This window comes from Equus przewalskii, chromosome 6 (assembly GCF_037783145.1).
Source record: "Equus przewalskii isolate Varuska chromosome 6, EquPr2, whole genome shotgun sequence".
Classification (NCBI taxonomy): domain Eukaryota; kingdom Metazoa; phylum Chordata; class Mammalia; order Perissodactyla; family Equidae; genus Equus; species Equus przewalskii.
Window position 1 is genome coordinate 32,820,385 of NC_091836.1, and position 21,365 is coordinate 32,841,749.

Here is a 21,365-nt window from a genome sequence, read left to right on the forward strand (position 1 = left end):
TCAAATAATCCTGATGCCAAAGAGACATACCTTGGGGTGGCCAATTCCAGGTCCCCACAGTCACTTTAAACTGCCTTTGTGAACCAGACAGGAAACTGTGGAGAGCCTAACCTTGAATTCTTGTAACTTGTGCACAGTCTCAAGAGTTAGCTCCCATTAAGTGGGATCAACTTGTCCCTGGATTGGGCTTGAGATTTCCAAGTTTTAATCTGGAACTTCCCTTTAACTGGGTGGGAGATTTCATTAATGAACCAATAAAAATGGGTGGCTTACCATAAAAAGAATATTCTATCTTATTATATTGAGTAAGGGAAAGACTCAGTTAAAGTATTGCAAAGCTAAAGACTAAGAAAGAAACTTAAAGATCTGGACTCTAAGCACTGTTTCTAGGAATCATGTCTGCTTCAGAAATCAAATGACTTACAAAAGCTGCTTCAGTTTTATAATCATAACAGGAGCAGGAGAAAAAGGAAGACAAAAGTAAGTAAAACAAGTTAATTAAACTAGAACAAGAAAGTATGAAAAGAGAACAGACTACAAATCTATGTGATTGAAAATGATAATTTGAAGGCCTGGAGCCTGGATCCCAGAAACTATTCATTGTAACATTAAAGCCACAGAAAAAGAATAAATAGCACATGTTCCCCTTAAAGACTGAAAGATCTTAGAGAATGAGAAACCTTGAGAAGATACAGGCATTACTTGGACTCTGAGAAAACATCTGAAAGAAATAGATGGAGCAAGGCATCGAAAAGAGAAGACATTCTAAGGAACTGGTATGCAAGGCCATGATAAAAGTCCAGGACCTGGCTAAAGAAACTCATGGAAAGACATATTCTTGATGGAATTATTGAAAGGAGGGTACTAAACATAGATAAGCTTTGTTAGAACAGTGGGACTTTGGCTGACCCAGACCTACTGATTCCATATTTCTCAATTAGAATAATTTCCCAAGATGAAATCTGGAGAATAACATTGTAGAAACTATATTGCCAAAGGCAAAAAAAAAAAGGAGAAAGGTACCTAATTTCAATAAACACGGCTGGTTAAACATGGCTGGTTTAAATGTAACAGTGAGTGAAGAGAAACAGCTTGAGATGAAAGTTAAAATTCTAAAAATTCAACAGAATATTTCTTGGAGGAAGAGGAAAAAAAGCTGAGGGATGCAAAACAGTAGAGGCATATTTCATTACAACCTCTCCCCCAAAACAACAACAAATAAATTAACAAAATCACAAGAAATGTTACGTGAGACCTGGGATGTGTGAAAACCCAGGAAATACATTGTCTACAGAGTGTGTGTGTGGGGGCCTGGAATTGGCCACCCCAAGATATGTCTCTTTGGCATGATGATTATTTGAGTCTGGTGATTTTGCAGACAGGAAAGCAACTGAAAAGTAGAATTTACTTACCCTTTGTAAGAGACATTTACATTGTAAAGGAAATCTCCATCTGTAAAGATATCTCCCACTCTGCCAGGAAGAAGGGGGGGATGACCTTATCTCTAGAAACTCTTAATCAATGGGGAAGGTAAGGACTCAAATCTGCATTTCTTTATTGTGCTTGTCTGGTAACCTCCTGTAACGGACTCCTCCCACCCCCAACATCCTCCTTTGTCTTTAGCTGGATATGATATTTAAGTGGGGACTTCAGCCATTTTGGGGAGTTGCTCAGCTTGCCTGAGCCTCCCATGTATACATGTTATAAAGCTTTGTTTAATTTTCTCCTGCCATTCTGTCTCACGTGAATTTAATTCACCCTCTGGCCAGACGAACCCACATTGGGTAGAGGAAATGCCTTCCTCCCCTACACATGGTACTTATACTGTAAGACCACGTGTGCAGAAATATCAACCACAGCCTCAGTTCAAGATCTGCTGAACCCAATCTACAGCAGACACAAATGTACAGATTGTACCTTCCCTGGGAGGCAGGCTTCCCCAACTTCTTTGCAAAGGTAGTAGGAGCCCCAACTGTGAACACAGTTCTGAAAATGCCTGCTCAGAGGTCCCCAACTGCAGAACCATTGTGTTTAAAAAAAAAAACAAAGAGAGAGTGACTAAGCAAAGGAAAATGAAGAGATTTTGAATATGCTGAATAGAAGATAAGAAGAGTGAAAACATTTTGAGTAAGACCTACTAACTACAATTGCCAGTCTTCTTTTATAACTGTTTTTCCTTCTTGTTTGCTATTTTTTCTCTTTGTATTTTCCTCTTTTCCTCAAGAACTGATGGAGAACTGGAATCAAGTTGCATATCTCTTAGCATTCAGATCAGTGGTCAACTCAGTACCTCCTATGTGGCAGGTATCCAATAAACAAACACAGGATATTAGGAAAAGAAGAATAAAGTTGGAGAAAATATAAATTCTCATTCATCTACCACGATAAGTAGAGAAAAATAAACTAACCTAAGTTTTCCTATCAAAAAATTAGAACACTCATACTTGCTTTGCTAAATGCCTTTTTATTCCATTGAGAAAATTGAATCAATTATAGATAGGAAAGTATTTTTTAAGGCCAGATATTATGTATATAAGGACAAAATAACCAGGAAAAATAAACAAGAATGTATTTTCATTGGAACCATTCATTTCTCCAATCTGTGAATTTTTAAAAGTGAGACTCATTTCCTCACCAAAATCTTTCTCAATGCTTTCTTCACATCCTTATTCCTCAGACTGTATATTAAAGGGTTCAGCATGGGGATTACCGTGCTGTAAAACACTGAGGATACCTTCTCCTGTTCCAGGGAGTTACTGGAAGGGGGCTTGAAATACCTGAATGTGATAGACCCAAAGAAGATCCCTACAGCCATGAGATGAGAGCTACAAGTTCCAAAAGCTTTGGACCGACCCTCTGAGGATTGGATGTGAAGGATGCTGTAGAAGATGAAGGCATAGGAAATGAAGACAGCTAGAGTGGGCACCAAGGTGTTAAATCCTGCAATGATAAAAAGCAGAAGCTCATTGAGGTGTGTATTAGAGCAGGAGAGATTGAGGAGAGGAAGGACATCACAGAAGTAATGGCTGATGATGTGGGATTTGCAGAAGGACAGTTTCATCATGGCACTTGTATGGGTCAAGGCAGAGAGAAAGCCCAGGATGAAGGCAACCAGTATGAGCAGTGAGCAGACCTGAGAGGACATGATCACATTATAAAGCAGGGGACTACAGACAGCAACATAGCGATCATATGCCATTGCTGTCAGGAGGTAACCCTCAGCCACGACAAAGACTACAAAAAAAAAGAGCTGTGCCATGCACTCAGAATAAAGGATCATATTCTTCTTCCCTAGGAAGTTCACCAGCATTTTGGGGGTAATGACAGAGGAATAGCAGAGGTCTATGATGGACAAACTGCTGAGGAAGTGGTACATGGGGGTGTGAAGCAGAGAGCTTACTGCAATCAGGAGAATCAAGCCCACATTCCCAACCACCGTCACCACATAGATTCCTAGGAAAAGGAGGAAGAGAGGCAGTTGGAGCTCTGGCTGCTGTGTTAAACCCACTAAGACAAACATGGTTGTTGTGGAATGATTTCCTGTGACCATTCTTCTTTAGAAGTTTCTGGGAAATGGAAAATAAGAATTATATTAAAATGGATCTTCAGTCTCTTTCCACAAAACCGGACCACCATAAGGGAGGTCAACAGAAACAGAGAGACTGACTCATAGCTCTCATTATCTCTGGTCCTATCTCCCTAAAGCACACTGAGCCTCCTCCAAGTTGGTCCCAGAATTCAATAACAAAAAAAGTGCTCCTTGCCTGACTTAGAAATATTTACCACTTGAATTTGACAGCAAAACCAAAACTTTGATGGTGATGATTACAAACAGTCCTTTGCTGGTCGTTAAATGCAAAGAAAGATTCATGAAGATTCTAATTGCTCTTTCTATTTCCCCCATTTTCTCACACTCTAAGGCCTGCAGGTATCTCCCACAGCATCTGCAAACAAGAAGAGAATGATGCCTGGGTGCTGACAATGGCCTCTTATTTCCATTTGGAATGGTAGTTGGCGTGGGGTTGAGTGTAAGGCAAGTAATCATTATTCTATGAACCAAAATGTCTCTAACAGAAAAGTGTAACAGCGCTGCAGAAGCAGAATTATTTATCTAACACCCTCTGGCCCTCCACTAACCTAGGAAGGTATGGGGGAAGCAGAAGGATTCACTACTGGAATTACTGATAAAGGACAATTTCTAGTAGCCCAGGTGCCTGCTAGCTGTAAGGTTCATAATAAGAGTCTCCTCAACCATTCCCAGAAATGCCAACAGGCTTGACCCCTACCATTGAACCACTATCCCCTTACTTATGAGACCAGAAACCCCACTGAACCACTCTTACTGTGGAAGGAGGAGCTGTTTCTGAGGATGTCTTGGTTGAATGTTGCTATTGGTATAAACTTTGAAACTTCTCACTGTCCTTGGTGGTCTGGCCTCTGGATCTGAGGAAATAAGAGTATGCAGTATTTTTCCCAAAAGAAGTGGTAAAACCTGGTTAGTCCATCCTCTTGCAACATGAACTGGCTCCCAGATGGAGCTATTTTATATGGATGTGTATTTTGGTAGTCTTCCAGTTATTCTATTCCCCCATTTAGAAACATTCCATGGTTTTTCCTTGCGTTTGTGAAAAAATTCAAATTTTTTACCTAACATTTAAGACCTGTAGTAATGAAGCCCAAGCTTAATTTTTAAGCTTCTATTTCCCTAACCCATGCATCCACCCAAGCATACTGCACACCATCCACATAAGAAAGTTTACATATCACAAACACACTGCAATATTTTCAGGCTTATATACCATTTAGAGTCTGACCCTTCTGCCTGTCTCTGTATATCATCTGCACTGTTAACGTTCATCTTTCTTATCTCAACTTAAATACCATCTCCTTTTGAAATCCCTGGCAGCCTCTGTGTCCCCATAACATTTCATATATACCTTCATTTTAACATGCAGTATGTATCTGACAGCTATCTCTTTTATTCTCAAATTCCTCACACTAGGCTTTAAGCTATTCAAAGACAGGGACTGGTTCTATCCATCTTTCTGCCCTTAATGCCTAAATAATAGTGGACATTCCATATATGTGTTGGAGAAATGTATTACGTTCATGATAATTTCTCAAAGATGATGGGCCTACTGGAAGTAGTGAGGAAAATTACCTATTGCAATTTTTTTTGCACAACTTCACTCTCCAGCATCTTTTAATCGAGTTAAGATCCAATTAAATTAATATATTTTTCTCTGATTTTAGATGTTAGACTTTTTAAATTATTACATATCAAATACAAGTACATAACCACATATAAGTGAATAAATGTAATGTGTACTATTTCTGTTTTAGGATAGACTTTTTTCTTTTCCTTTTTTCTTGCCCTCCCATTCATAAAGACTTTAATTAACTGCCCTCCAGTTAACTTTCTATGTGCTCATATAATTTTATACGCACACAGACAGTTTTGTCATTTGCTTAGAAAGTAGGATAATATTATTACACATAATTTATTTTTACATCTTCTGTTCTCATGCGTAAATACCTTTAGAATATTCCTCCAAGGCAAACGTGTAGCTCTAATACATTGTTTTATATAATGACATAATATTCAGTGATGTAGATATACCATGGTATATTTACATCTTCTTACAGGTAAGCATTAACTTTTTTCTAGATTTAAAAAAAAAAAATGTTACTATCGGGCCAGCCCCGTGGCTGAGTGGTTAAGTTTGCACGCTTCACTTTGGTGTACCTGGGTTTCACCTGTTCGGATCCTGGGCGCGGACATGTCACCGCTCATCAGGTCATGTTAAGGCTGCGTCCCATATAGCACAACCAGAGGCACTCACAACTAGGATATATAACTATGTACTGGGGGGCTTTGGGGAGAAGGAAAAAAAAGAAAGTTTGGCAACAGATGTTACTGCAGGTACCAATCTTTAAAAAAAAAATGCTACTATTAAATATAATGTCATTAAAAAATACACACATACATATATTAGTTTTTTAATTTATTTTACAATAACTTCCCAGAGATGTTTATGGGTCGAAGAGTTTGTAAATTTTTTCTTTATATAAGTGGCTCAACCTTGATTTCCAAAAACCTGTAATACATATATTTTTGGTAGTAATACACAGGTGCCCTTTTTCCTGCATCCCCACTAGCAGTATGTATCAGCTGTTTTTGCCAGTTTGTTGGGTGTTACATGATAGGCCATTGTTACAAAATTTGCCTTTTTGTCTTCTAATGAATGTAAGCACATTTTCATATGTTTTTGGCCATTTTGATTTCCTCTTAAATTGTCTGTTGTGTTGTCACATTCTTTTAATTTATAGATACTTTTGGTCTATTACAAAAGTTAACCTTCTGTCTATCCTCTACACTGAAATGTTTCTCAACTCTATTGTTTGTGTATTGATTTCATTTATAGTATCTTTGCTATAAAGATTTTCAAATATTTAAATAGCTGAATAGATTTGGCTTTTTAAGTTATAGCTTCTAGATTTTCAGTCTGGATTAAAAAGATTTCTTTAAATAATTTTTATCTTCTAAATGTTTATTTAGAGAAACCTTTTAGAGAAAATGAAGTTCCACATGTGGCTTGAGGATGTGCAAATGTGGAAGAGATTTACATGAGGTACTACATTGGTTAGAGCCTGATTATGTGCACAAACTCATCATACAGCTTTACTTCTCTAACAATAGCATAGACTTAAATCATTTGGGGTCTAGTAAGAAAATCAAATACAAAAGCTTGAATAAGAAATATTATGTTGCTAGTATTGTCCCTCGAACATAGTAAGTACTCAGTAAATGCAATTGTTCTTCATGAAAAATCTGTTCAAAAATATTACCCTATTGACTTCCCTCCCAACTTAAGGATCATAAATTCTCCTTTGGATGTCAACAAAGGAGTAGAGTTTGGATAAAGTGAAAGCTAGACAAAGCCAGTTGAGAGGCAAAGAATGCCAATATTCCAATAGGAAAAGTAGAGAAAGAGCCCAGGCTTGGGGTCAAAGGGTTGTTGGTGGAAAATTTCCCAGAGGAGCTGAAAATGGGCTCAGGCAGATGTTCACTAGTCATTACTGAACAGCAAGGTAGGATTGTACTTGTTTAGAAGACAAGGCAGAAAATGACTCTTGAAATGCTTTGATGCCACTTCTCCAGGGGGAATAATGTAGACGTCTTCCTAAAACCTTCTAGGGATACGTGCTTTAATTTTGTTAAGGCACCTCTTAATACCCAGAGGAGGTAGTCTACCTAGAGAAAAGGTGACTAGAGATAGTGATTCTTCTTCTTCATAGATTGCATATTATTTCTAAGTGGCTTACATATATTATCTCATTTAAATCTTCAAAAATCCTTGAAATAGTAGCTACTATTTTTACCCCTATTTTATAGGTGGAGAAACTGAAACACAGAGAACTTAAGACTAGTGTCAGAATTTGAACCTAGGGAGTCTAGTACCAGAGTCCTTCTTTTCCATTAAGCTCTTCTGCTTTCACTTAAATGATGGATTAATATCTATTATTGGCATCTCTTCCCTTCTAACTCATTACAAAACCCCAAGAGATTGGGAAGCTACAAAGAAATTTGGGCATTATGAGATGTTATAGAATGGTTCAGATTTCAAAACATTTCAAGGAAAGAACAAATCTACAACAACAATGGGAGCATGGAGCTCTTGCTCTGTGAGCAACCTGCTGAAACTGCATATCGTGAAGTGGTTTAAAATAGATCTAACAGAGATGCAACACAAATTTCCTGATCTCTGAATTTTACCTAACACTGACAGTGGCTTGAAGGACACATAGAGAAGAAAAGAGATATGTTTTTGGCATTTGAAGAGCCTTTTATCTAATAGAATATTAAACACACACAAAATTACTTAAAAGATATTTTCCACAGTACCTTTAAAGGAGCGCACTGAGGCACTGTGTACTCGTAGATTAGGGCAGCGTTTCTCAGACAATGCTCATGATGTTTGGGAAGATAAAGAACAAAACAAAACAGACGGCCTTCCATTTCCAAGTAAGCATTTTCATACACCTTTCCTGGAAGTCTATAGCGAACTTTTGTGCATTAATGGCTTGAAATAGTCAGCTAGAACGAAATCTGCTCAACTTTGTGAACTCGGTCCTTCTTATATTTATTTGATAATAAAAATGTTAAGTAAGCTTAATAGGGGAGAAAGAACTGATAGCCTACTCAGCAAACCAATGGAAAAGCTTTGAAACAAAGGAGCTTATTTCAAGGGCTGATTCACTGCAGAGGAGTTCGCAACACTGGGTGACTCATTTAATGCAAACGTCAGTGTTCTAATATGTGAAGTGGAAACACGATACCACGTCAAAGTGTTATTGTGATCAACTAAAGTAATGAATTTAAGTCTAAAATTCAATTCAATGAATTGAATCTAAAAATGCTAATCAAAATTTAATGTATTTCTTATATGATTGAATATAAAAAGGAACAAAATATGGGAAAACAGAAATACTTTACCTCAGTATGAAGAAAAGACAGACGTGTTTTTTTTCATCTTAGAGCCCTCCTCTTTGTATGAATCGTAAAATTATTTTAAGCATTTAGAGTAGTTCTGTTTTTAAATATTTGTGTCTCTGGATTTGGAAATTTTGAGAAGGGTTTGGAAGTAGTGAGCCTTTTTTGGAAGAGCTGGGGCAAAGAAGATTCTTTATCCCAGAGGCCATAACTTTGCCAAGTGCTTCTGAGGCCAGGAGGAAACAAAGCAGGGCTAGGCAGGCTGAATGGGCTCTTAATCTGTCTTCTGTTGGCCTGATAATATTCCTCCACGATAGATGAGAAGAGGGAATTTATGTCTAATATTCTGTCCAATAATTAATACTCTCCTTGAGATTGTATCTGCCCTTGCACCTTTATCTTTTAGAGACTGGTTTTTGTAGGCTGGTATGCAAGAAGATAAGGAAAACTAATAAATAAGTAAACTGGAAGCACTATAGGGAAGCAAAAGTTTCAAAGTTATATGGAAATCCCAGTGAAACTCTCTGCACCAGAGCTGGGTGAACTTAGACTGGGAATCACTCCGCAGGAGGTTGTGACCCAAGTTATGAAGAAGTGACAAAGCAAGATTAATAGAAGAGGAAAAGGGAGGGCACAACTAAGTGGAAAAAATAGCGGATCAAGTGCTCCTGGGTAAAGCCAAAACATTGCACGTGGTTAGTCAGCATTGTTGCTATCGGTCAACTGCCCTTCTATTAGACAGACTACAACGACTATAAATGAAACTGGACACTTACCCTGCCCCTGCACAGAGATCGAAGCTCTTAGGGATTGCTTACTTTGCCCATGTCACAGATTCTTGTTATAGCCAAGAAAAAACAAAGCTTCTTCTACTGCCTGATGTGTGTGTTTATATGTCAATGATTAAACTATTTGGTTGGCTAAAATTAAAACATCAAAATTCATCTAATAGTACAAACTCTCTGGATCTTGAAGCAAAACATAACATTTAGCTTGCTCGATCTTAAAAGCAAGAGGTTGATGAGATGCATAACTTTTATATGTAGCTTATTGAGCATAGAGAGATCATTAGAAATACTTAACTCCCCTGTGCAGACAGGTCCCCCAAGACCTATTGAGCATGGAGATCACCAGAGTGCTCAGTATTTAATAACCCTTGGCAAAAATAATCATATCATCCTCTGGACTCCTCCACTGCTATATTTCCCAAGAGTAGTAAATGTGCTGAAATAAGTTATTTATTTTATATTTTCATGTTACCAATGAGGATTCCGAAATACAGAGAAATTAGATCAATAGATCCCAAAAGTAAGTCTGCAGTCTGTTGCTGGTTCTTGACTATGATTTCATCAGTCAGTACCAAAAAAAGTGGAGAAAAATGATGAAATATAAATTTTTTTCTAAAGCTGTATTTATTCAATGTAAAGAATGTCCTTTCTTTTTCTTTTTTTATTGTAGTAAAATATACATAACATAAAATTTACTATTTTATCCTTTTTAAGTGTACAGTTCTGTGGCATTATGTACATTCATATTGTTATGCAATCATCATCACCATCCATCTCAAGAACTTTTTCATATCCCTCAACTGCAATTCTGTACTTATTAAACAATAATTTCTATTCTCTTTCACCTCAGCCACTGGCAACCACCTTTCTACTTTCTGTCTCTATGAATTTGACTACTTTAGGTACCACATACAAATGAAATCATACATTATTTCTCATTTTATGTGTGGCTTATGTCACTTAGCATAATGTCTTCAAGATTCATCTATGTTCTAGAAAGTGTCAGAATTTCCTTCTTTTTAAAGGTTAAATAATTTTCTATGGTATGTACACACTACATTTTACTTATCCAGTTATCTTTCACTGGAACTTGGGTTGCTTCCCACTTTTGGCTCTTGTGAGTAATGCTTCTATGAGCATAGGTGTATAGGCTTTCCTGTTTTTGAGGTTATTATTTCTATTTTATTTTTAATATTGTTGGGATTCAAAATACCCTTTCATTTTATGAAATAGTGCTGACAGTTATATTTCTTGATTAGTTGGTGTTTGCTTATTTGAATGTCTTTACTTGGCAAACTAAAATTTTGGCAACTCTATGGTGGCCCACCCCTGGAATTTTAGTGTCCCAGGAAATCCAAACCCTGAAAACTTTAGAGTTTGGTGATATAGACAGAAGTCTTATTTACCTTTCCTCAAAGCTTTAACAGGTCATAAGTCTCCTGGGACCCAGTGACAAATTTGCCATGAACCAATTTTAATGACCAAAGTTCAGCGGTTATTCTACCTCTGCTCCTATACTGTTTCTTGTGACAGCAGTTTATGCCATTTAATGGCTTGAGCAGCTTTAATCAATTTTTCATCATTACCTCTTTCCAAAGTGCTTCTCATTCTAGGATAATTGAGGAGTGTGTTCTCCTGACTTAGAGCCACTGTCAAAGGGAAAGGTAGCACTTAAGGCCACCTCAGCTTTCCTGTGCTAGGCCTGCTAGAAATACCAGAGTTTCCCCAGTGGACTGCCTTCCTTAGGGAAGTCGATTTGAAACATCCAAGGATCTCTAGCAAAGTTTATGCATAAATAATACATTAGTACAGTTGATTCAGAGCTGCATTTGCTCAGTAGTGTGTTTTAGTTCCAAACCTACTTGAATAATTAAAAAAATAGCACTGACTATAACAACTACTATTTGAACTATTACAAGTAGTGATACCATTTATAGATGCTTATTGTGTGGTGACATAGGACTAGGCGTATATAATAAACAATGTACTTCTGATCAAAATATCTGTGTGACTCTGAGGAAGTCATTGAAATTCTCTGAGACAGTTTCTGGTCTATAAAATAACAAGGCTCAAATTATTATCCAAATTTATTACTGCTATAATGTTTATAATACGGAAGACCTATGCCAAAAGAGGAGGGCACTCGTAGTCCAGTTAGTTTTTAATTCAGAAGTCATGTTGAAAATTCTTTTGATTTCATCCCAATAATTATTTATGATGAGGAGGTAGGAAGAGCCCTGGGTTGACATTCAGGAGACTCTAACTCCAGTCCTGGCTCATTATCTGTGTTCTAGTTACTTTAAAGTTACTGAACTTTAATTTTCTCATCTGTAAAATAGCTCAATCTGCATCACAGGGAAGACATAAGCTGAGATAGTATGTAATACAAAATAGTTTTGCAAATTAAGAAGCACTATAAGAAGTAAGGGACTGATAAACTCCACAACTCACCCCCAGCCCAGGAAGTATGACTAATTAATATTCTGCCATTCATTTATGTTCTCTTTTCTCACCCATGCAGATGTCTTCCTGGGAAAAATTATTCTTTTGTAGGTAGTGGTGTGGGTAGATTTGTTGGCTAAGTATGACATACAGGACCTATTCCTGCCAGTTTAGAAACAATTTGAATGAAACAGAGAAGATCAGATAAAGTGTAAGAGACTTTGTTTTTAACCAACCCAAGGAATCAAATAGTTCCACGAGCAAAAAGAAGTGAAATCATCGTGACTGGCTACAGTACTGGTGCTTGTCATTAAGAAGATACAAATGCTTCTAAAGAGCTTCCAGGGTGTATACTATAAAACTAAAACATATTTCATTTTCATATGTTGACAGACATTGATAATAACTTGGACTCAGTGAATAACATTTTTCCAAACATGTAACACGTATCCTGAAAGGATTACAGTACCATTTGTGGTTTCATGCCTAATATGGTTTCAGAGTAATTTTTTCTATGCTATTGCCTCAGTCAGTCCTCTAAGAATCCCAGAAAGAATACACACATTTAAAATAATCTCATAAGTCTTTGTTTCCGTGGGAGCCTGTGGTAGGCTGAAAAATATCTACCAAAGGATATTTACCTCCCAATCCCTGAAAACTGTGCATGCAACCTTACATGGCAAAAAACAAAAACAAAAACAAAAACAAACCACTTTTCAGATGTGACTAAATTAAGGATCTTGAGACAGGGAGAGTATCCTGGATTATCCTGGTGGACCCTAAATGTAAGCAAAGATATACTTATAAGAGGAGAGCAGAGGAATATTTCACACAGAAGAGTAGGAAGCAATGTGACCATGGAAGTAGAGATTGGAGTGATGTGGCCACAAATGAAGGAATGCCACCAGAAGCTAGAAGAAGCAAGGAGCAGATTCTCCCCCAGAGCCTCCAGAAGGAACTAGACTCTGCTAACACCTTGATTTTAGTCCATTGGCACTATTTTTGTATGTCTGACCTCCAGAACTGTGAGAGAATAAATTTGTTATAATAATTTGTTACAGCAGCCACAGAAAACTAATTTAGGGCCCAAGACAAAATATTCGTTATCTTCTTGCCAGAAAGATTTTCCTACACATTTCACATCCCTAGGTATAAGCTGTCTGCAGGTTAAGAAATTAGCAAACTGAGCCTGGAGACAGTATGGGATCTCATCCCACATACAAATGGTGATGGTCTGGAAATGTGAATGTGAGAAAAAGTCTTCCTTAATTTGATAAAAATTACGCCTCTCTGTTAGTTTCTCCATTTAACCTACTTATGCCCTGTGGTAAAAACTACTACAAGTTCACAACTAAACTTGAGCCCTTCTATTTGTAAGCTAACCATCAACTCCCCCATATATGTGATCAATTTCTATCTTATCTTGCTTTATTTCTTTATAAAGCATTTTGTTACTTGACATTATATTATATGTCTCCCTGGTTATTGTCTTTTTTTGAAACTACAACCTAAATCTAATGAAAGCAAGGACTTTTTTACGTGGCTTTTGCTCATCTTTTTATCACCAGTATGAGGAACACTGCCAGGCATGTACTGTGCTTTCAAAAATAATTGTTAAATGAATGACCAAGAGAATGAATAGATGTATGATTTCAAGTCCCTTCATTATGGCCACTCTCCTCAGAATATACAAGGGGCTAACGCCCTTGAAAAGTTACATCCACTGAATAAATTACACTCAAATAGAAGTTGTCTAATGATGACTAGAATTTTTCTCTTTCTAAATACTAAAATGTAGCTAATGCAGATGAGGTAGAATTAACTTTTTAAGGAGTTATGCAATTTACTTATATTGATTCTATTGTCATCAAAAGTCCTTCATTCTCTGCAAATAACAGTGTCTCTCCCACTCTTCATTTTTGTAGAAGTATAGACTCATATTATTTATGCACATTTTAATCTCATTAAATATGTCCATTACTCCAGCTTCTAGAGGTCTTTGTGAATCATGATTCTGTCATCCATTAAATTAACTGTTCTTGCAACTTCACATCATCTGCAAGTCTGATAAAAAATTATTTGATATTCTCATTCAAGTCATGGATAAAAACCAAAACTGCTAAATCATACAGATAGATTCCCAGCTACCTCATGCACATACCTCTATAGAGCTCTCTAATTCTATACCTAATAGTAGAGTGATCAGGAGCTTACGCAATGATGTCTGGAATGATGTCCCACTGCAAGGAACCACCAATGAGATTGTGTTTCTGTTCTTTGAGAAGGCTGAATCTCTGCACCAAAGGGAAATGATGGATATAGGAACGACAATGGTGACCAAAAACTGGGACTCATACAGAAATTAGAAAAGAGGTATAGAATCGAGGGAGAAAAGGAACATCATTGGCATCATTAAAATGATTAATTTAATACAAAATAAAAAATAAATAAATTCAACTCCCCAAATTGGAGCCACACTCCCAATACACTTTGTGCTGGATAGTCATAGCCTAAGTGATAGCCTCCAAAAAGAGGCATTGTGGGACTTCAGGAAAGTTATTATTGATCTTTACTGAACGTATGTAAGTTGTTGATAAGACTAGGCTATCTTTGACATCTCTTATCTTAACTTTGACATTTCTTATCTTCCCTCTCCTGTTAATTCCTATTCCTCTAATACATGTAAAATTTCTAAAGATTATATGACTATCAGAAAATTTTATTGTTTGATAATCTCCAAAAATATCTCAATTATTCTCAAGTAAAAAAATATACATTTTATAAATAATGATGAATTTTATCTCTGAAAAAGAGAAAGAAATTACACAGAGCCCATTGCAACTTTTCGTCTTGTTCCTTTTCTTTTGCTCCTTATGAGAATCCCCTTTGTGGAGATGACTACTTTCTCCCAGTCACCTTCCTCAGTGCATTCTTCACATCCTTGTTCCTCAGGCTATATATCAGGGGATTCAGCATGGGGATCACTGTGGTATAGAACACTGAGGATATCTTCTCTTGTTCCCTGGTGTTACTAGAACGTGGCTTAACATACATGAATGTTATAGACCCAAAAAAGATACCCACAGCCATGAGATGAGAACTACAAGTACCAAAGGCTTTGGACCTTCCCTCAGTGGAATGAATACAAAGGATACTAGAAAGAATGAATGCATAAGAGATGAATACAGCCAGTGTAGGTGCTAAGGTATTAACACCTCCAATAATAAACAACAGTATCTCATTGATGTGAGTGCTGGAGCAAGAGAGAGTCAACAAGTGTAGAATATCACAAAAATAATGACTGATAATATGACACCCACAGAAGGACAACACTGACATGCAGGTAGTATGGGCTGTGGCCCCAAATAAACCCAATGAATATACCACCACCATCATTATGGAACAGACCCTATGGCGCATGATAATATTATAAAACAGTGGGCTACAGATAGCAACATAATGGTCATATGCCATGGCGGTCAGAAGGTAGCCGTCTGCTATTACAAATATTAGGAAGAAATAAAGCTGAGTCATGCACTCAAGAAAGGAGATAATGTTTTTCTCTGACACAAAGTTCACTAGCATCTTTGGAGTAATGACAGAAGAGTAGCAGAGGTCAATGAATGACAAATTACTGAGAAAATAATACATTGGAGAGTGAAGTTGAGAACTGATAGCGATTAAGAGGATCATGCCCAGGTTTCCCACCACTGTGACCACATATATTCCAAGGAACAGGATGAAGAGTGGCAGTTGAAGCTCTGGTCGTTTTGTTAACCCTTCAAGGATGAACTCAGTCACTGAAGAATGATTTGACTTAGCCATTTCTTACAAGTATTGTCTGTAGAAAGAAATAAGAGAAAAATAGATGCATTAGAGTTATTTTCTAATTCCCAAAGCAGAATGACATGCCCTGTCTTGCTTGATTCCATCCCTCATTTGTCCCATAACTCAATTCTTTCCAGGGATCTCTTAAAAACTCAAGTTAAAAACAACAAGTGTGTAGTCCAGAGCCTTGGTTTCACCTTATACTCTAGTATTCTCCTCTTTAAGTCAGAGCACTTTCATTTTGCTTGCAGGATTAAGCCTGTAACTATCTCACTTTGAAAGAAAGTCAAATGTTCAAGACATAATTAACTTTTTTGGTAATATAATTAAAAGAATTTTAATGCCCTGTTTCTCTGGGCATATACCAATAGAACCTTCAGACTTGGTTGCAACATGGCTTTGAATCTAGCTCTGATGATACAGTAGTCCATTTCAATTTCTCAACCCATCCACGAGTCAGCATAGTTAATATTCTCTAAAACTTGGAACTTAAAAACATAAAAGACTTCTATAAAGAGATTCCGAGTACAAAAAGTATCTATAGAAATAATTCTAATCAATTCAGATCCTCATTCTCCCACTTCTGTCCTCTGGATAGAAAACTTCAGTAGGCCAGGAAATTCTTCTTTTCAATGTAGATATGACTGACAGAAATGTGGTGCCAAATGCTATTCTTAGGCTATATTTTAAAACTTTCCTGTTCAAGAAACAGCAAAGAGGTAAGATTGGCTTTCAGGTGTAATACCCACACAATCAACAAATCAGTGCTTCCCTTCTTGACTCTTCCCTGCTGTTCATAATTAGAAGGCCAACTCTCACTGGCTTTTCTCTCTCAAAGCTGTTAGATCAGAACTGGGGGATTTCTCCTTTAATGACTTAATTTCCCCTAAAGTCCATCCAGAAGATTCAGGAACAAGAGTGTCGTGCTTTCAGATGATACATTATATCTGGTCTAAGGAATCAATTTTGATGGTCTTTCATTGAGTCTTGTTGAATAGTACAAAATGTTAATTTAAGATGTTCTAGAGAGAACATTGCAGGGTCTAAACCTTGATATGACTTTAAATTCCATCTTCCAAAATGAGAAAAAAATATCAATGGAACACAATTTTATACATTGAATGATACATAATTTGTTTTTATTTTGCATGAAAAATATGCAACGTGATCATTTTTCATGATCACAAACACAATTTTACAAAAGTTTGTAATCTATTTTCTCTCTCTACCATTCACAACACGTTAAGGGTGTTGCTAAAAAAAAAAAAAAACAGAAACAACAGGCCCAATGTCGAGTCTCTAGCCCTGAGGACAGCAAACCATCACTTAATTGCAGTTTCACCCCCTCCCAGGAATCAATCAGTCTGGAAATTCCTGATCAACACTAGTGAAGTAATCTGCCTCATAAGAAACCTGCTGGCCTTCCCCCAAAGAAAAGTCTTGCTTGCAATTATTATTTTTTTATTTTGCTAATAACTTTCTTGTCCCACCCAGTTTCTGCCTATAAATACCTTCTATTTTGTATAACTTCTTGGAGTTCCTTTCTATGTACTAGGTGGGATGCTGTCCAATACATAAAGCTTTAATTAAAGCCAATTAGATATTTAAATTTACTTGATTAAAATTTTGTTAATTAACAGGACTCATTATACATGTCAATTTAAAGGCTTAATTACATAGGATGTTATTATCTCCAAGAATATGTGAGAAGAGAGCCATGCTTCTGAATTCAGGAAGATATATAGTACTCTAAGAGAAAGAGAGTCAGAGTTGCCAGGATCCCACTCTAAGAAGCCCAATTATCAATGATCATGAGATTGGACCATCTCCAGATAAATGCTCTGAACTAGTCCAATGATCCACAGGAATAAGACTGACATATGAGGTTTTCATTATTCATACAGAAGCCAACGCCCCATGAAAGTCAGAAGGGAGAGGGGTGGAGAATTTTTGATTGAGATCTACTTAATGGGTACCACAGCTTTTTAATAGGCTCACACATAAGCTAACTAAAATTCTTTTTATAATCCCAAATAATATTAAAATTATTACCCCCAGGAAGGCTTGCTCAGAGTCAGCACCAGAGGAGATCCATCTCTCTGTGACTGTAGAGATATTCCTGCTGATTTGGAGCCTAAAATTGCTGATCTGTCAGAATAAACAAAGTCCATTAGGTTATGCTTTGATGCAGCCCAACAGCTTGAGGAACGCAACAGATATACAGCAATACTTCAATTATCTGGAGATATTGATCTAATGACTTAAAATGTTCAATATTCTGAAGACACTGAATGTAAGTAAAAACACCTTATCAAAATAAAGGTCACAATATCCATTTGTTAAAGTTTATTCACTTATCAGTGCATATTGGTCCTCTCTTGGTGCCATGTCATTCTTTTTCTTATGAAGTAATTTTAACAAACCTTCAGAATAAAGGTAGTAAATTTAAAAGGGGAGGGGTGACATGAGAAACCTGTTAAAGAAAGCTGAGGATAGCAAGAAGAGCAGTTTAACAGCAAGAAAATAGGACTCCAGAAAATCATTTTAAAAAATGAAAGTTTAAAAAAGAAATCCTCAAACTGCGTAGTTATCTAAGACTCCAGAAAATTTGAACATACAAAAACAAGAAACACATGAAATAGCTCTAAATAGTGCTAAAAAATGATTGCCCTGAATCACCAAAAGAACGTTTATTTGTTTTCAATATTTTCAACTCAAAAATGCAGGGGAGTGTGAAATGCAATATTTAAATTTCCCACCAAAGTAATTCAGTAAGTGAAGCAATTTAAAGTTAAGCACGAATACTAAAGTGTTTACATATGTGGGATTTCACTGACAGTGAAATATCATTACACCAAATGAAGGTGAAAGTGAGCAACTACCATTTGTATAGGTAGTATGCTTCTCTGTGGGTAGAGAAAAAGATGCTAAGTTGTTTCCCTCGGAATTTTTCTCCCCCATGGCTAGTGGCCTAGAATGCTACTGTCTTTATGAAGTTTTATAATACAACTATAGTGTAGACAGAAAAGTACCAGCTCCCATCTTTGTGAAGCATAAATGGATATCTAAGAAAATAGCTAGTTGTTTGCACCATGAGCTACTCAAGGATGTAAGGATACTGCTCACCAGATCCTACATCAAGTTACCCATAAAACATCCAGAAGTAAAACACAAATATATATATATATATATATATATATATATATATATATATGAGTGTGTGTCTGTTTGCATTTGTCTGTGTGCCTAATTAAAATAAAAATAATATTCTAGAGTTCTGCTTTTTTTATTTAACAAAGATACACAAATCTAAGACAATCTTTCTCTCAAACTCCTACTTTATAAACATAGGACTGTCCAGGATAGATATTATCTTTATTTTCTCCCACTAGAAAGATGACATTTAATAAAATTTATCTAATTTATTATAGGCTCTAGAATATAGAGTTATGGTTATTGGAAAAAGTCCGCTGTTACACTCCTTTCCCCCATGTAACTTAATTCAAGAGACAAGAAAAAAATTGGCTGGATATCAGAATCTCACATAGTATCGGGAATGCAGGTGTCGCTTTGGGCTCTGATAAAGTGGGTATTTTTGTTAAGAAAATAGAATTCATAAAGTTCAATCTTCTGGGTAGAAAATAAAGTTTAATTTTTCAAGGGATTCAAACACTATGGAAAGGAGATGCTCCTGTGTTTGTTGCTGTATCTGTGGGGACCTGAAATTGGCCACCCCAAGATGTGTCTCTTTGGCATCAGGATTATTTGAGGCTCACTGCTTTTGATAAACTGGGACAGGCAAGGAGGCTCTGAGGAATGGAACTTGCCCTTTGTTAGGACACGTTTACATTTGTAAGGTAAATCTCTATCTGTAAAAGGTGCCTCCCTCTCTGTACCAGGAAGAAGAAAGGAGATGACCTACTCTCCAAAAACTCTTAATCAATACCAAAGGCAAGGACTTAAAATCTGCATTTTATTGTGCTTGTCTGGTAACCTCCTGTAACTGACTTCCCTCCCCCTCCCAACGTTGGCATCTCCTTAAAGATTAAGCATCTTTCTTTAGGCTGGGAACCGATTGCAGCGCTCATCTGTGACCCCCCACCCAGCCCGAGGCAACACACCTGCCACCCTGCGGTGCTCACTGAGACAGCAGACCTATCTGCCATTTCCATCAAGCGCTGTGCTGGCAGAGCAGCCTCGTGACTATTGTAAAAGGGACTTTTCAATCACATGTGAAACACCCCGTTTGGGGGCTATATAACCACTCTGTGCACCCCACTTCTTTGGTGCCCTTTCTTCCTTCGGGAAGAAAGGCCCCGGGCCATGGTTCCTCATTAAAGCTTTGTTTAATTTTCTCTTGCTATTCTGTCTCATGTGAATTTAATTCGTTCTCCAGCCAGACGAACCCCCATTTGGGGAGAGGAAATGTCCTCCTCCCCTACAGTTTTGCTGTAGTCGGCAGGATGACATTTCACTGGCTGGACACTGCTTGCTCCTGGACTGCTGCGGCCGAGAGATCCCGGACCCCTGACGAGAGCCGGCAAGAGGTAAGAGTTCTTACCACGTCAGTCTCCCGGATCTCTGCCTGCAGGCTCCAGTGGAAGCAAGAGTGGTGAGTTTTTTGCTCTTCTAAATTTAGATTAGCAGGAGAAAATGTTGGTGAGGCTAGCTTCTTGGACTTAGCGACTCTAGGATTTGAGTACTCACTGGTTGTAGATCCGTTTCCTCCCAGAGATAGACTTTTCCTTGTCTCTGTCTTTTTGTTTGTCATAGACACAGGCATCTCTATAAGCCTTTTGTCTTGTTCTATGTCTTGAGAGCTTGTCTCTCTTTGTCCGGCTGTGTAAGCTCTCAGGGAAGTTTGTCATAAGAGGTCCCAACTGCTTTCATAAGGGGCCTTTGTCGTCTCTTGCCTCTACTTTCTTAGGCTATTTTTGGGAGTGAATTTTCTGGATCTCTTTTGGGGACGCCTCTTTGTCCTTGGTTAAGCTTTGGTTGAGTCGCTGTTAAGATCCTATTCGTCAGTTCAGCCAGACGATGGATCATTTAAATTCGGAAAACTTCTAAATTGGGAAAAAAAAAATTGTGAGAGCTCTCATCATAATTTTTATTGGTATCTATGAAAAAAAAAAAGGCCAAATTGAAAAAGAAACACAGAAAATGGTAACTAGGTTTAAAACCCTGACTCAGGTTATAATTGAATTGGTAAAATATAAAGGTCTAAGTGTTGATAAGATTATAAAAGTTGGAATGCTTGAGCTGATTTTCTTTTTATAAAGAGGTTATATCAACTTTGCCTGAGTATGTTTTAAAACGTCTTTCTGGGAATGCTTCCTTATGCAATATTATAAGACTAAGACCTATTAAGTCCTGGCCATGGGTCCTGTCGCCATGCTGCAGCTCTTCACTGCCCATAGGCCCTGTCCCCACGCTATTTGAATAGAGGAGCGCTACTTCCAGGCCTTGAGCCCAGGAAGTCTTTCTTTTGACTCCTTGGCTTGCTGAGCCTGCTTGCTTCACCAGCTTGTGAGCTGAAGTTATAGTTTTCCTTGTGCCTTTCTCTTTTTCAAGGATGGATCTAAATTCACTGCTCCATCGGGAACCTTCTCAGACAGCTGTATGAATCCATGTTTGCTGCCCATGGCTACTCTATGGGGCAAATTGTGGCATTCAGCCTGAAGAGAATCAGTACCTTAAGCCTGAGGGTGATGGAAAATGAATTAATCCATTCCTTCCTGACTCTATCTCTAATAGACAAATTTTACATGGGCACGGGTCGGCCACTTAAGTCATTAGGACAGCCGCCAATCTCC

The 21,365-nt window shown here is 37.4% G+C and overlaps 2 protein-coding genes across 2 annotated transcripts; both read right to left on the reverse strand.

Moving 5' to 3' along the window:
- Window positions 1-2,623: 2,623 nt before the first annotated feature.
- LOC103562100 (olfactory receptor 8D1) lies at window positions 2,624-3,550 on the reverse strand. The gene has a single exon (XM_008537039.1). It carries the CDS (start codon window positions 3,548-3,550, stop codon window positions 2,624-2,626), a length of 927 nt encoding a protein of 308 aa, XP_008535261.1.
- Window positions 3,551-14,622: 11,072 nt separating this feature from the next.
- Window positions 14,623-15,549, reverse strand: LOC103562102 (olfactory receptor 8D2). Its single transcript, XM_008537041.2, has one exon. The coding sequence runs from the start codon at window positions 15,547-15,549 to the stop codon at window positions 14,623-14,625; it is 927 nt and encodes a 308-aa protein (XP_008535263.2).
- Window positions 15,550-21,365: the final 5,816 nt, after the last annotated feature.

Excerpts from the sequence above, each read along its gene's own strand:
- LOC103562100 (XM_008537039.1), bottom strand. The coding sequence starts at position 3,550 with ATGGTCACAGGAAATCATTCCACAACAACCATGTTTGTCTTAGTGGGT.
- LOC103562102 (XM_008537041.2), bottom strand. The coding sequence starts at position 15,549 with ATGGCTAAGTCAAATCATTCTTCAGTGACTGAGTTCATCCTTGAAGGG.